The sequence below is a fragment of the Osmerus eperlanus genome, chromosome 20, assembly GCF_963692335.1.
Source record: "Osmerus eperlanus chromosome 20, fOsmEpe2.1, whole genome shotgun sequence".
NCBI lineage: Eukaryota > Metazoa > Chordata > Actinopteri > Osmeriformes > Osmeridae > Osmerus > Osmerus eperlanus.
The window spans coordinates 14,150,986-14,166,493 of NC_085037.1; the positions used below are offsets into that span (position 1 = coordinate 14,150,986).

At 47.8% G+C, this 15,508-nt stretch overlaps 2 protein-coding genes, 1 long non-coding RNA gene and 3 other non-coding genes across 10 annotated transcripts; 1 reads left to right on the plus strand and 5 right to left on the minus strand.

Annotated features, from left to right (window-relative positions):
• Positions 1-739: 739 nt before the first annotated feature.
• On the minus strand, positions 740-3,555 carry si:dkey-154b15.1 (uncharacterized). Of its 3 annotated transcripts, none has more exons than XM_062486601.1 (4): positions 3,501-3,555; positions 3,009-3,208; positions 2,728-2,816; positions 740-2,625 (listed from the first exon to the last, which is right to left on the minus strand). In XM_062486601.1, the coding sequence occupies exons 2-4, from the start codon at positions 3,184-3,186 to the stop codon at positions 1,321-1,323; spliced, it is 1,572 nt and encodes a 523-aa protein (XP_062342585.1). In that variant the 5' UTR covers positions 3,187-3,208; positions 3,501-3,555; the 3' UTR covers positions 740-1,320. The 3 variants fall into 3 exon arrangements, with proteins under 3 accessions (XP_062342585.1, XP_062342586.1, XP_062342587.1); XM_062486602.1 differs by lacking the exon at positions 3,501-3,555 and adding an exon at positions 3,332-3,487; XM_062486603.1 differs by lacking the exons at positions 2,728-2,816; positions 3,501-3,555 and having other exon boundaries at positions 3,009-3,145.
• Positions 3,556-4,028: 473 nt separating this feature from the next.
• LOC134040618 (uncharacterized) lies at positions 4,029-6,263 on the minus strand. Its single transcript, XR_009932897.1, has 6 exons — positions 6,146-6,263; positions 5,947-5,995; positions 5,652-5,735; positions 5,310-5,400; positions 4,655-4,927; positions 4,029-4,369 (listed from the first exon to the last, which is right to left on the minus strand). It is a non-coding gene; the product is annotated as an uncharacterized LOC134040618 (long non-coding RNA).
• Positions 4,122-4,256, minus strand: LOC134007101 (small nucleolar RNA SNORA9). Its single transcript, XR_009928004.1, has one exon. It is a non-coding gene; the product is annotated as a small nucleolar RNA SNORA9 (small nucleolar RNA).
• On the minus strand, positions 5,019-5,153 carry LOC134007098 (small nucleolar RNA SNORA9). Its single transcript, XR_009928001.1, has one exon. It is a non-coding gene; the product is annotated as a small nucleolar RNA SNORA9 (small nucleolar RNA).
• LOC134007099 (small nucleolar RNA SNORA9) lies at positions 5,490-5,624 on the minus strand. The gene has a single exon (XR_009928002.1). It is a non-coding gene; the product is annotated as a small nucleolar RNA SNORA9 (small nucleolar RNA).
• A 261-nt stretch (positions 6,264-6,524) lies between the features above and the next one.
• txlna (taxilin alpha) lies at positions 6,525-15,484 on the plus strand. Of its 3 annotated transcripts, none has more exons than XM_062486597.1 (12): positions 6,525-6,602; positions 7,233-7,427; positions 7,543-7,833; positions 8,346-8,437; positions 8,623-8,793; positions 9,196-9,390; positions 9,602-9,721; positions 10,638-10,712; positions 10,801-10,893; positions 10,965-11,060; positions 13,286-14,937; positions 15,013-15,484. In XM_062486597.1, exons 2-11 carry the CDS (start codon positions 7,250-7,252, stop codon positions 13,577-13,579), a joined length of 1,605 nt encoding a protein of 534 aa, XP_062342581.1. In that variant the 5' UTR covers positions 6,525-6,602; positions 7,233-7,249; the 3' UTR covers positions 13,580-14,937; positions 15,013-15,484. The 3 variants fall into 3 exon arrangements, with proteins under 3 accessions (XP_062342581.1, XP_062342583.1, XP_062342582.1); XM_062486599.1 differs by having other exon boundaries at positions 13,289-14,937; XM_062486598.1 differs by lacking the exon at positions 6,525-6,602 and having other exon boundaries at positions 7,213-7,427.
• The last annotated feature ends 24 nt before the right edge of the window (positions 15,485-15,508 follow it).

A 15,508-nucleotide genomic window follows, 5' to 3' on the forward strand; every position in this document is an offset into this window, starting at 1 on the left:
TCCAGCCTGTCTCTCTCTCCCTCCTGTCTCACAGCCCTGCCCCCAGTCCTGCCTCTCTCTCCCTCCCCATCTCCACTGTCATTTTGGCATACTGGGGAGTGTGTTTAACTTGGCTGGAGAGCAACCCTAAGACAAGCAGGGTTTCACAACAAGGCGTAGCCAGCACAGGTAACCCCGCCCTGGTGGTGTCTCAATCAGAACAGGGTCTTACAAGTCACAGGATGATGAACAGGAGTTAGGAGGTGTTGATAAAACATAGTTGTGTTTGATACTGAGCCTGTTTCTATCACTCCCTTGCACTTCTGCATTAGCAAAAACTTTAGTTTCCTTCCAGCTGAGCAAAATAAGGGAACTGATATGAAGCAATGTCCTTCATCTCCAGTGCTTGCAGTACAAACACATGGGTTCATATTTCTAGCACATTTCGTCACAATTAACACGCTGCTTAGCCATTGAACCTTAGTTGGCTGCCACTATCAAATTCTCACCATCGTACTTTGAAAGAGCTTGCCTGAAGGTGTGACATCACATCCTGACTTTACTATGTGTTATGTTTTTACCGCTCTCAGCTGCTTGAAACCCCACCTAACCTTCATCTCGGATGATCGCTTCCTCTGGGAGACTGCAGGCTACGCCTCACTTCCTGTGTCATGGGTGAGATCTGAGGCACTGAGTGCACTTCCTGTCTGTTACACTTTATTTAAAGGATTTCCTCTTAAATGGTCTTATCAGTCAATGGTTGATTTGTTTATTGAGTATACTGTACATAGAGTTTGTATAGATTACCTTCTGATAAACAAACCAAAGAAACTCACAGCAGCCGTTACAATTAACCTGGTATAAACACACACAAAGGCACTGAAGTCATGGACAGCTTGACTTACAGATGATCAATTGAGGTAAAACTTGTGCGTAATATGTGTAAAGATCAAAACTAAACTGACTGATTGTATTTAATCAAATTTACAGTCATTCTATAAAATATGTTGATCAAGTCAACCAACTGAGGTGCTAACCAACTCTAAAACAATTTAGGATGCAGTTCATCATGTTACATGTCTCAATATATTATCACATTAATAGCAAAATCATCAATTGTATAGCAGGTCTCATTAGTGCATATTCTCCTCCACTCCTGAACCCAAAGCAGTCAGCATATCATGTCTTCATCCAGCAGATGCTGTGGGCTCATTATGTATTTATGTAGCAGATACTTTTATCCAAAGCGACTACAGCAGGGGGATTTGAACCTGTGATCTCTTGATCTGCCGCTGAGCTGTTACCACCCCCAAATAATCAAACATCAACTTCCATAAATCCTCAAGGCTTCTTCTTGGGACTGTTTCCTTTCCTAATTGCCTTCTTTATATCTTCTTTACTAGTAGGAAACTTCTGAAAAAATGATTGCATTTTCATCCGTGGTGATATGGGTCCACTAGATGGCGCTGGCTCTGCCATGTCCTGCCGCATCATCTCCTTCTGCTCCTTCTTCTTCTCCCGGGACTCAGAAGAGCTCCTCTGCCGGCCGCTCCTCCTGGCGGCAGGGACATTCCCCGCTTCCAGAACCCCTCCAGCAGAACCAGCAGAACGTGAACCTCCCTGGTCCCTCGAGGAACCTTGATCTCGAGCCAGTGCGGAGGAACTGGAGTCTCTCTTGTGGAGCTGTCGAGCCAGTGCGGAGGAACTGGAGTCTCTCTTGTGGAGCTGTCGAGGCAGAGAGGAGGACCTGCGGCTGCTGGGGTCTCTGCTCTGGGGTCTCCCTCTCAGCGGTAAAGGGGGCAGGTCTACAAGCTCTCCTAGAATCCTTCGCTTCAGCTCATAACTGTCGCTGGACGGCCCCACCAGACGAATCGTGTCTCCGACCTGACGGATCATCACTGAATGAAAATCATCCTTATACATCTGAATTTGTTTACCAACTTCAACTTGAACGTTGTGATCAAGAGACCCCAGCTGTATTTGTTGGGTGCGGATGGTTGGGGCGAGCACGTTCAGGAACCCCTGCAGCTCCTCCATGGCACCCTGGGACCCCCTCCCCTGCAGAGCCACGCTGGAGACATCGGCACCCTCACTCCACTTCACATCCATCGTCACCTTGTGGTTCTTCAGGATCAAGTCAATGTCTTTCTGCTTGAAGGACTGAGCAAACCTGAGCAGATCTGGATCTGTCATGAAGGAGGCGGGTGGCCATGGGGAGGGGGTGTCTCTGGAAGAGGACCTCGCTCCGTACCCTGGTGGGCTGGGCTGGCCATACAGGAACTCTGACGAAGGGCTGGAGGGGAGAGATGGCGAGAACGGAGACCGATCACCATTCACTGCTGCAGGGCTATTAAACACCGAGGGACTGCAGGAGACATCACGCCCCCTGTTGGTGGACTTGGCAATGGCACCCAGAGACTGTTCATGGCCGTTGATGCTGGGGTAAGGCGTGGGCGGCTGGGGGTCCTTCACCAGCAGCTGGAGCTGGGCCTTCACGTCTCTGAGCCCCAGGAAGGAGCCCTGAACACGCACCTCACTCTGGAGCTTCTCCGTCACACGCAGACCATGCGCCTTGAGGAGGCGCAGCACCTCCCTCTCACTGCTGAACAACCTCATGTTCAGACTAGCCTCCGCCGGCAGGTCCACCTGCCACACAATCACACAGATTTAAAAAAATTCTACCGGTCCAATTGAAAAAATTAAATAATCAACATTCAATATGGATTTAGGTAAGAAGATAGCGGCTACCTCGGGTCTGTCGGCTGCCTTAACTTTGAGTGGAAATGAGTGTTTGTCGAATTCCAGTACATGGCTACGCTTCAGAACACGGCCAACCACTGCAGTTAATTTATTCCACAGAGATGTATCGATTATATATAAATACATAGGATGTATAAAGTATATCAGTTAACTTACAATCAGTTACATTAATTTGTAGATTTAGGATATTATACGTTTTAGCCTGTATCCAACAACTTGAAATGTGTTTAGTAAATAAATCTGACCTAAAAATTATAACTGAATCTTACCTGCTGCTTCCTCGAAGATGACAAATGCCTGTCCTGGAATGTAGGACGGGAAAAGCACCCTCGTCACCTCTCCACCACCGTTTCTTGGTCGAAGAAAGTGTATTGTGAGTTTATCTTCCATCCGGTCATCAGAGAGGATGTTTGGGACTCCTGTTACCTCAACAGATGTTCCAGACATGGCGCCCCGGTATTAGCAAACGCTGAGGGAGGACATTCAAACGTCGGAAAACTCATTCTCACATAGCTATATTCTGGGAGAGATTTGCCATAGCATAGAACAATAAAAGCAGCATGGTCAACAAACACTGAAATAAAACAAGTACATTTTCAGTTGTAGGCCAACGAAGTCGATACTTTTCACTCCTTCACAGAATCTTAAACTTAGTATCCCAACACCGACGAGTAAATGTACGTGTTCTATAACCTTACAATTTAAAACACAACCAGACTTCAGATTATTGTATTGAAATGCAACACTGGTTAAATGCCTACCCTTTACTTTACTTCTGCTTCAATAATCCTACGCATTTCGTCAATATCGAAAGTGAAAGAGACTTGGTTTTAAGTCCACCGCGTGGCTCTGCATGCAAGTCACCGCAACATTATCTGGGTAGGCCTATTCGTTGTATAGATGTGCATGGACATCCCTACAAAGGATGCGCTTGCCTCAATTATCCAACATATATTTAACCAAAACAAATGACGGACATAAACATGTTCAATGTTGTGGGCGTTGTTACACAAAGCAAAGGTTGATACAAAAGGTCAGTCAATAAAGAAGTGAACTTGGACTTCATTGGTCATTTATTTCAGAATCATTTCTTGAAATGTACAAAATGGTGGGTGTTGTAATACACAAACAGCACCAGCTAGTCTCCAAAAAGGAGTCAATATAGAAAATACCACACAACACCCACAAGAAAGCTCTGCCACGAGTAGAAATATCGTTTCACTCCCTGGAACTCCTTCCTGGTGTCATTCCCAGACCAGGCAAGAGATCTGTGCAAGAGAAAAAAAATCACTTGAAAAAAAAGACACTTTCATTCAGTTTAAACAAGGCACTCATTTAACAATGTTTATAATTCTGTCTAATACAGGGTTGGTCAAGCTGTGACCTGTCTGGGGTTTACCTATAACCCTGCCATGGAGATACACAGCAGGGCCTCAAACGGCCCCAGGTCTCTCTAGCAGACACTACAGGAAAGACCAGAGCCACTGCAGGCTCGGCCTCGCTGAACAGGCCTGCACATGTCTAATAACACGTTCACTAACACAACAAGGCTCAGTTTTAAAAGTGTAATGTAAAAATTTAGGAGCAGCAGTAACATTTTTGGAGCACCCACTGAAAAGTTCATAATGGTCTTTTCGTCTCTTCACATTGAGCGCTAGTTAGCTCCCTGTCACATGACCACGGAGCACAGTGACGAGGAGTGATTCAAATTAGTGGTTCAAATTAGCTGTCAATCTAAAATCTGCATTAAAGTTACGAACATGAAAATGAAGTTTAACTGGTTATGTAATGTTGGATAGACTGGTACACGGGTCACTACCAGCTCACAACAGGCACATACTACTGTGCAGTTGGCTAATTAGCAAGAGTTTTGCAAAGAAATTGAAACAGGTTGCACCATAATGAGCATTTGCACTCACACAAATACTTTTAGGTTGCACCGAATTTTGGGAAAATATACAACCAAAATGGTCGCAATTTTGAGCCCTGCACATTCACTAACACACACGTCTAAATCTGACCCCACTACTGACGGCTGCAGCCATGCTTGGAATAGCATCTGGTGTGACTCAGTCCAGTTCTAGGAACCTACCTCCAGGATGAACATGTAGCCAGGACAATGACAGCCCCTGTCACACACACAATCAGGAACTGCAGGCCTTTTGCTAGCATCCTTGGTAAGCTTCATCTAAACAAGAAACAGATTCAGTAATGGCTGGTATACTAAATAGAATGCAGAGTAAGGATCCATGTGAAAATTATAAACATTATAAATGTTTAAATGTCTGGGGTTTACCTATAACCCTGCCATGGAGATACACAGCAGGGCCTCAAACGGCCCCAGGTCTCTCTAGCAGACACTACAGGAAAGACCAGAGCCACTGCAGGCTCGGCCTCGCTGAACAGGCCTGCACATGTCTAACACACACACACATACGGTGTCACTAACACACAAACACATTTACCAACACACTTATTCACTAACACACTGTATATGGAAAACCCACATGAATCTTCTGGGTGTAATAGCAACAGGGAACATAGGCTTTACAACAAGTGAAGGTTCATACCATCATTGTTTAGATGACTTCCTAGAGAGATGTTCCAGTCCTGGGTAGGTAACTCATCATGGTTGAGGTTTCTCACAACAGCAGGTTACAGCTACACAACAAAAAATGTGTTCAGTAATAGCTGGTATACTAAATAGAATGCAGAGTAAGGATCCATGTGAGAAGCAGTTATAAATGTTTAAATGTCTGGGGTTTACCTATAACCCTGCCATGGAGATACACAGCAGGGCCTCAAACGGCCCCAGGTCTCTCTAGCAGACACTACAGGAAAGACCAGAGCCACTGCAGGCTCGGCCTCGCTGAACAGGCCTGCACGACACACGCTGAAAGGTATGGGCCTACCTCATGAAGCTACACCACTTCTCAGGTCAGTCGTCCATTTCGCAATTTTTCGCCCGGTCGCAGTAGGAGTTGCGCAGTTTGTTTCTAAAGGAAGAGAAACCAAAAACAATTGGTTGAATCTTTCAAGACGTATTGATCATTGCATTTTACTGTACGGTCTCCACATGGTCTAAACTCTGTCACGTCGACATAAAAACTGCTTAAAAACTCTCTAACAATACTATTTTTAAAGACAACTATTGAACTACTATAACATTTGACCGAATGCAACATTATGTTAAATGTGAAAACCTACCTTCATCACGTTGATTCTGTGCATCCATGCGGCAGCTTGAAGTTCCATTCTGCAATCAGAACGGAAGTTTGTTTGGATTACGCGATTAACGATACGAATGTTCAGCAATTCGATATCTGTTGGAAACTATACGTTGTTTACAGCTAAACTATCAAAAGGAATTACAACTGTTAAACGCTAAACATAAACAGAAGATTACTTCTGATTGCGTCCAACACGTTCATCTTCTTACCGTCGAAAAGTTTAAATCTATCGAGTGCACACGTCACATCCGGATTTCAAGGCGAAACCATTTCCGTTTTGTCACTTGAATCCGTGATCTTCTTCTTCGCTTTTCGGTTTTGTGAAATTTGCTTTCAGAATAAGAGCATAGGCTGAGTTGTGCCAAATCATTAATGTTGTGGTGCAATGCAAGTTGTAGTTTTAGCATTTACAACTTATAGTAGTTAAAATAAAAAATAAAAATTATAGCTAGACCCTCAGAATGCATAATTTATATTAACCAAAAAGAAGACTAGCTCTTAAATTTTATTTTATTAGAAATGAACCGGAAATAAGATTTCTTATTGCGGCTGGCGTCACACTACTTGACACAGTCAGTTGGAAAACCCTACATCACATACATAAGAACCAAGTGCTCAATCCGTTCAAAAAAGGTAAATTATGATATTTCGTTTTCTGTACAGACGTAGAGATGATAACATTTATGAATAACGAGTGAATGGTATGTGACGATTTTCTTTAGGCGATACTCCAATGCAGCCTAAAAGGCAAGCTGACAGCCAGCATAAATGCTAGCTATCTTGAGCGTAAAGGCTAACCACTAATAGGTACTGTACAGGAGAAGCTAACATGGTTAGCCCAAGTTCCTTCCTTTTTACTGGCACTTGTTAGCTGCTGTTGTTGAAAAACTTGTTTCACCTTAGCATTGACGGGGGGTGCTGTCGAATGGTGTGACATGAAGCTAAGTTACCAATCAAAGCTATGATCGAGACCACTGTTACCAATATTCAACCACTACTAGCACTGTCTAGCTAACGTTGCTGTCGTATGTAGCTAGCTAGCCAACAAAAGCCGTAATGTAACGCTACGTATGCGTTAAGTTGCCATGATGTAGCTAGTCTAACTTGCTAGCTAACTAACTTGCTAATGATGGTGGGACTATGGAGTTGGCTTTCTAGCTAGCTAGAAATTGTAACTTTTGGACACAAAAGTTTAATCAAGAATAGTTTTGAGATGGTTCTTATGGTTACACTTATGCAATAGTTTCATACTACTGATTTCAGTCCGTGGGTGACTAAAGATGAAGAACCAGGACACCGAGGAGTCCGTCACGCAGTCAGCTGACGAGGCGCTACCTAGCGCCGGCGAGACGGAGGGACCCGAGATGGTCAAAGCCGTTACAGACACTTCCAACCTCGCAAACACAGAGACCCCGCCTGCAGACACACCTCCACAGGGCGACGGAGGCGAAAGTGAAGGTAACTCTAACAGTCAGTGCTGTACTGGTTATCGAGGCTTATAACACACAACTTGGAACTATTCCATGTTACGTCACTAGCTTGCCTTAACCCGTCACTGTGTCCCCGCGTCTAGCTGAGCCAGAGGGGGTGGCGGAGGCCGCGTCGCTCCCCAGCCTGGCTCCTGATGTGGCTGATGAGCTGAGCCGGCAGCTGGAGGACATCCTGAACACCTACTGCTTGGAGGATAGCGGCGAGGACGGAGCGTCCATCCCCAACGGCCAATCACACGGACCTGAGCTCAACGGCCTGGCCAATGAGAGGGAGGACAGCAAGCCAGAGGAAGTGAAAGTGAACGGAGGCGGAAGAGGCGGTTCCGAGAAAGAGCAGAAGAAGATACAGGACAAAAAAAAAGTGAAAGGACTAGGTAACGCTAACCCTATCCTCTCTACCAAATGCTAACCCTATCCTCTCTAGATAATGCTAACACTATCCTCTCTAGGTAATGCTTACCCTATCTGCTCTAGGTAATGCTAACCCTAACCTCTCTAGGTAATTCTAACCCTATCCTCTCTAGGTAATGCTAACCCTAACCTCTAGGTAATTCTAACCCTATCCTCTCTAGGTAATGCTAACCCTAACCTCTCTAGTTAATGCTAACCCTAACCTCTCTAGGTAATGCTAACCCTAACCTCTCTAGGTAATGCTAACCCTAACCTCTCTAGGTAATGCTAACCCTAACCTCTCTAGGTAATGCTAACCCTAACCTCTCTAGGTAATGCTAACCTCTTTAGGGAACACACCACTCTATCCTCTCTAGCTGTTGGGATTGGAGCCGAGATGTGTGGAGCCTCTCATAGTAATTGTTTCAGGTCTGAGTATTTTTTTCCAGTGTGAATATTCTTAATATAAGCCGTCGTGTTGCCTGTGTGTGTGAAGGTAAAGAGATCACCCTGCTGATGCAGACCCTGAACACGCTGAGCACCCCAGAGGAGAAGCTGGCCGGACTCTGCAAGAAGTACGCTGAGCTGGTGAGTGCTTTCTACTGCTCTGTTCAGCCTGGGCCATCATTCAGCCAGCACGGCTGTTAGGGTGCATGTTGACATACCGCCAGCTTATGGAAGTCAGGGATCCTTTGCTGATGCAGAGATCAATGTTACACACACATCAAGCGACGCAGTGCAGACCTCACCTCTGTTGTTTGTGTGTGTGTTAGCTGGAGGAACAGCGTGGCTCTCAGAAGCAGATGCGTGCACTGCAGAACAAGCAGAAACAGCTGCTTCAGGAGAAGGACGTTCTGAGGAGCGAGCACAGCAAGGCCGTCTTGGCCCGTAGCAAGCTGGAGAGTCTCTGTCGAGAGCTGCAGAGACACAACCGCACGCTCAAGGTGACCACAACCACACCAGACACCTCTCAACCATTTACATTTACATTTAGTCATTTAGCAGACGCTCTTATCCAGAGCGACTTACAGTAAGTACAGGGACATTCCCCAGAGGCAAGTAGGGTGAAGTGCCTTGCCCAAGGACACAACGTCAGTTGGCATGACCGGGAATCGAACTGGCGACCTTCGGATTACTAGCCCGATTCCCTCACCGCTCAGCCAACTGACTCCACTCAACCACAACTCAACCACCTATCCACAGTGCCAGCTGAGACAGCAGAGATACATCTACTCATCAGAACTCTATATTTAATAGAGCTGTAATACACACTCAGCAGACGCTTTCATCCAGGTGTACAGTACAGGTGGGATTTGAACCTCTGCGCTTGTTTGTCCCGCCCCCAGGAGGACGGTGTGCAGCGTGCGCGGGTGGAGGAGGAGAAGAGGAAGGAGGTGACGTGTCACTTCCAGGTGACGTTGAACGACATCCAGGCCCAGATGGAACAGCACAACGAGAGGAACGCTGCGCTGAGACAAGAGAACGGGCAGCTGGCCGACAAGCTGAAGAAGCTTCTGCAGCAGTACGAGCTCAGGGAGGAGGTGAGAGAGACATAGAGAGAGACATAGAGAGAGACATAGAGAGAGACATAGAGAGAGACAGAGAGAGACAGACTGTGTGTCAGAAGTAAACGTGTGTGTACGTTTGTGGGAACTGTGGCTGTTGTGCATGTGTGTCCCAAACCCTAACCCCCATTCTCTCCCCCTCCTCTCTCCCAGCATATAGACAATTTGTAACCTCTCTCTCCCCCAGCACATAGACAAGGTGTTCAAGCATAAGGACCTACAGCAGCAGCTGGTAGATGCTAAGCTGCACCAGGCCCAGGAGCTGTTGAGGGAGTCTGAGGAACGCCATCACAGAGAGAAAGAATTCGTAAGCACACACCCTTAACTCTCTCTCTGCTCAATACATACACACTTAGACTGAACACAGACTCACACTGAACACAGACTCACACTGAACACAGACTCACACTGAACACAGACTCACACTGAACACAGACTCACACTGAACACAGACTCGCACTGAACACTGAACACAGACTCGCACTGAACACAGACTCACACTGAACACTGAACACAGACTCACACTGAACACTGAACACAGACTCACACTGAACACAGACTCACACTGAACACAGACTCGCACTGAACACAGACTCGCACTGAACACTGAACACAGACTCACACTGAACACAGACTCACACTGAACACACTCTCTGCTCAACCAACACAGTCAGACTGCCAGAGATGTGAGATGGTTGAAGCCAGCACTGTTTCCTCCTCACCTCTCTCCTCACCTGTCTCTCCTCACCTGTCTCTCCTCACCTGTCTCTCCTCACCTCTCTCCTCCCCCTCCTCACCTGTCTCTCCTCACCTCTCTCTCCTCCCTCTCCTCACCCCTCTCCTCTCTCTCCTCACCTGTCTCTCCTCACCTCTCTCTCCTCCCTCTCCTCACCTGTCTCTCCTCACCTGTCTCTCCTCACCTCTCTCTCCTCCCTCTCCTCACCTCTCTCCTTACCTCTCTCTCCTCACCTCTCTCTCCTCACCTCTCTCTCCTCACCTCACCTCTCTCTCCTCACCTCTCCTCCCTCTCACCTCTCTCCTTACCTCTCTCTCCTCACCTCTCTCTCCTCACTTCACCTCTCTCTCCTCACCTCTCCTCCCTCTCCTCACCTCTCACCTCACCTCTCTCTCCTCACCTCTCCTCCCTCTCCTCACCTCTCTCTCCTCACCTCTTTCTCCTCTCCTCACCTCTCTCTCCTCACCTCTCTCCTCTCCTCCTCCAGCTCCTGAAAGAGGCTGTCGAGTCCCAGAGGATGTGTGAGCTGATGAAACAGCAGGAGGTTCACCTAAAACAACAGGTGTGTGTGTGTGAGAGAGTAGAGAGACGTTTGTGATGATCTTAGTCTTCCTCTAACCACCCTGGTGTCTCCTGGTGTTCTGGTCCAGCTGTCGTTGTACACAGAGAAGTTTGAGGAGTTTCAGAGCACCCTGTCCAAGAGCAACGAGGTCTTCACCACCTTCAAGCAAGAGATGGACAAGGTGAGCGAGAGTGGGAGATAAGAGACTGGTCCATCCATTGGGTCCACGCATTAACGTTTGTGTGTCTCCAGATGACCAAGAAGATCAAGAAGCTGGAGAAGGAGACGGTGATGTATCGCTCCCGATGGGAGAGCAGTAACAAAGCTCTGCTGGATATGGCTGAGGAGGTACACACCACTACCACACACCTCTACCACACACCTCTACCACGCACTACCACACACCACCACCACACACCTCTACCACACACCTCTACCACGCACTACCACACACCACCACCACACACCTCTACCACACACCTCTACCACACACCACCACCACACACCTCTACCACGCACTACCACACACCACCACCACACACCTCTACCACACACCTCTACCACACACCACCACCACACACCTCTACCACACACCTCTACCACGCACTACCACACACCACCACCACACACCTCTACCACACACCTCTACCACACACCACCACCACACACCTCTACCACACACCTCTACCACGCACTACCACACACCTCTACCACACACCTCTACCACACACCTCTACCACGCACTACCACACACCACCACCACACACCTCTACCACACACCTCTACCACGCACTACCACACACCACCACCACACACCTCTACCACACACCTCTACCACGCACTACCACACACCACCACCACACACCTCTACCACACACCTCTACCACACACCTCTACCACACACCTCTACCACGCACTACCACACACCTCTACCACACACCTCTACCACACACCTCTACCACGCACTACCACACACCTCTACCACACACCACCACCACACACCTCTACCACACACCTCTACCACGCACTACCACACACCTCTACCACACACCATCACCACACACCACCACCACACACCTCTACCACGCACTACCACACACCACCACCTCACACCTCTACCACACACCTCTACCACGCACTACCACACACCTCTACCACACACCACCACCACACACCTCTACCACACACCATCACCACACACCTCTACCACACACCTCTACCACACACCTCTACCACGCACTACCACACACCTCTACCACACACCTCTACCACGCACTACCACACACCACCACCACACACCTCTACCACACACCTCTACCACACACCTCTACCACACACCTCTACCACACACCTCTACCACGCACTACCACACACCTCTACCACACACCACACACCTCTACCACACACCTCTACCACGCACTACCACACACCTCTACCACACACCACCACCACACACCTCTACCACGCACTACCACACACCACCACCTCACACCTCTACCACACACCTCTACCACGCACTACCACACACCTCTACCACACACCACCACCACACACCTCTACCACACACCTCTACCACGCACTACCACACACCTCTACCACACACCATCACCACACACCTCTACCACACACCTCTACCACGCATTACCACACACCTCTACCACACACCATCACCACACACCACCACCACACACCTCTACCACACACCTCTACCACGCACTACCACACACCTCTACCACGCACTACCACACACCTCTACCACACACCTCTACCACGCACTACCACACACCTCTACCACACACCATCACCACGCACTACCACACACCTCTACCACACACCATCACCACACACCACGCACCTCTACCACACACCTCTACCACACACCTCTACCACGCACTACCACACACCTCTACCACACACCATCACCACACACCTCTACCACACACCTCTACCACACACCTCTACCACACACCTCTACCACACACCTCTACCACGCACTACCACACACCTCTACCACACACCCACACACCTCTACCACGCACTACCACACACCATCACCACACACCTCTACCACACACCAGGCACGGCATAAAATTACTGTGGAACTTTAACGCATCCTCGTGATCAGTATTGCACCGAAGGAGCAGCTTTACCTGAGACCAGCCTGTTAGATCTGACCTGAGACCAGCCTGAAAAATATTTTTTAAAGAACATTTGGAAAAGGTTTCTCCTAAGGTTACAAAAATCTGAATTAAGACCAGCCTGTTAGATCCGACCTGAGTACAGCCTGTTAGACCAGCTACTAAAAGCCTCACTACTGCAACTTAAGGAAAAAAAATTGAGATGTTGACTAAATATTTTCTAATAAGGTTTTACAAAAACAAGTTTTGAAAGGTTGGAAAAACACATTTTGAAACTGTGTGTGTGTGTGTGTGTGTGTGTGTGTGTGTGTGTGTGTGTGTGTGTGTGTGTGTGTGTGTGTGTGTGTGTGTGTGTGTGTGTGTGTGTGTGTGTGTGTGTGTGTGTGTGTGTGTGTGTGTGTGTGTGTGTGTGTGTGTGTGTGTGTGCGTGTGCAGAAGACCCTGCGGGACAGGGAGTGTGACGGCCTCCAGGGGAAGGTGCAGAAGCTGGAGAAGCTGTGCAGGGCGCTGCAGCAGGAACGCAACCAGCTCAGCAAGAGGGTCCAGGAGACCAGCCCAGATGCCCCGGGCTCACCAACACCACCTGCAGACTCCCTAGAGCCCTGCCCACACCCAGACAGCCCTCCTGCCCCTGGCCCCAGCTCCCCAGGCCCTCACGCCTGCCACTGTGGTCCGGAGCTGGACTCTGAGAGCCAGGCCTGCTCTCTGCCGCTCGCTGCCCAGGAGTGAAGCCTCTCAGCTGGGGAGTGCTGCTCACAGGCTCCCCCGACCACCAGCCGACCTGCAGGTCACTGCTGCTGCGGTGTGTCTGAGGGCTCCAGAGCTGGAGGACGTTGGAGCTGATTACTGATCCAGGACCAGATTAGCCTCGTCTGTTACTCCAGGCATCTGATCCTTCACCTGTCGTTAGCACTGACTGCCTCCCCCTCTGTCTGGTCTCTTGGGAGGGTTCATGATCATGTTGATGGGAAGATTGTGCCTTCCAGAAGGTTCTTCTAGAGTGTTTTTGGTTTCTCACGTTGTTCTTTAAACTGTTCTACATTATCCTGGATGCGTATACGTGTACTCTTGCGTGCTAGAACGTGTCCCCAACATGGCTGGGTTAGGGTTAGTATCTTCCTGTATCTTCCTGTGGGAGACGCTGAGCTCCTCTGCTGTACCAAGAGGCCGTATCCTGCTGATCTCTTCCCAGCCTGCCGGAGACTGCAGACTGGGTCTGACCACCTAGAGTATGTTTCAGCATGGTGAAGGCAGCTCCTCCCACAACAGGCTAGCTCCTCCCACAGCAGGCTAGCTCCTCCCACAGCAGGCTAGCTCCTCCCACAGCACGCTGGGCTGGTACTCCGCTCCCTCTGAAGCAGGACATACTCATGCATTCCTTTCTTTTATTCCTTTGTTTTCATTACAAACTCCACTGACCACACAGCTAGACCATCGATAAATTACTAGAATAAATACTGATAATGTTGAGACCCTGTCAGCTGCAAAGGGTTAGGGTTAGATGCTTGTGAACCCTGTTTTGGGGGTGAAAGTTGTGTTCATTTATGATATGTGCTGCTCTACATGACACAACAGTGTTGTTTTGTTGCACAATGCTTCTGATTTTGCAGGATATATTTATTTCATATAATATCTAAGAGTTATTTGAACACTTGAGTATCTAACAAAAACACCACTATATATATATAAATCTATAACACCACTATATATATATAAATCTATTTTTCTTAAATCAACATTTGTTTTCCGTGACCAAATTAGGTGTTTCCTGATTTTCTGTAAATGTTAGATTAGATTCTACACACGTCACATAGCTTCTTCTTTCCATGTTGGCTTTCTTTGAAATCCTGAGTTCTTTGGAACCCTGATGGCTGTATGCTGACCACTGACACATCCCAGGGGAGATTCACTATTCCATCTGTGTGTCTGAGAGTGGACGTGCATTGCCTCTCAGTTCTGCTAGTAAAGTTTTGAATCAAGTGAGGTGATCAAATGTTGAATATATTTCTATGCAACCCCTCTCTCTCCCCACCTCTCCCTCCTTCTCCCCCCCCCCCTCTCTGTCTCCTTCTCGGTGGTCTCACTCTGTACCAGTCTCAGTTGATGAGCTCTCTCTTCTCTCTCCCCTCCCTCTCAGTGGTCTCACTCTGTACCAGTCTCAGTTGATGAGCTCTCTCTTCTCTCTCCCCTCTTCCTCTTGGTGGTCTTACTCTACCAGTCTCAGTGGATGAGGACCAGCTGAGATTGGACCTCAGTTCTGTTAATGCTGTCATGGATGTCTACACTTGTACCAGTCTCAAAGTAACACTCCTGGTTCTTGTCTCACTTTGACCTTTGAGTGGCTTGAGAACCAGTGTTGTAGACAATGTTCCTTTACATTCTATTTGACTTCTGTATTAGTATGTGGTACAGGATCAACAGCAGAGGTTTTCAAGGACCACAAATGTTAAACTTTTCTCACTATTCCCCAGAAAGCCAGACTCAGTCTTTATCTTGAAATACTTGATGGGTTTAGAGATTTATCAAAATTGATCAGGAACCAAAGATTCTGTCCTCAAATTTGTTTTTGTTTGCCTTTTTTTTCTGTCCCGGTAAACTTGTTTCTTGTTAAATAAACTATTAGATGAAAATGTATTTGGAAATTACTTGTTTGTTCAA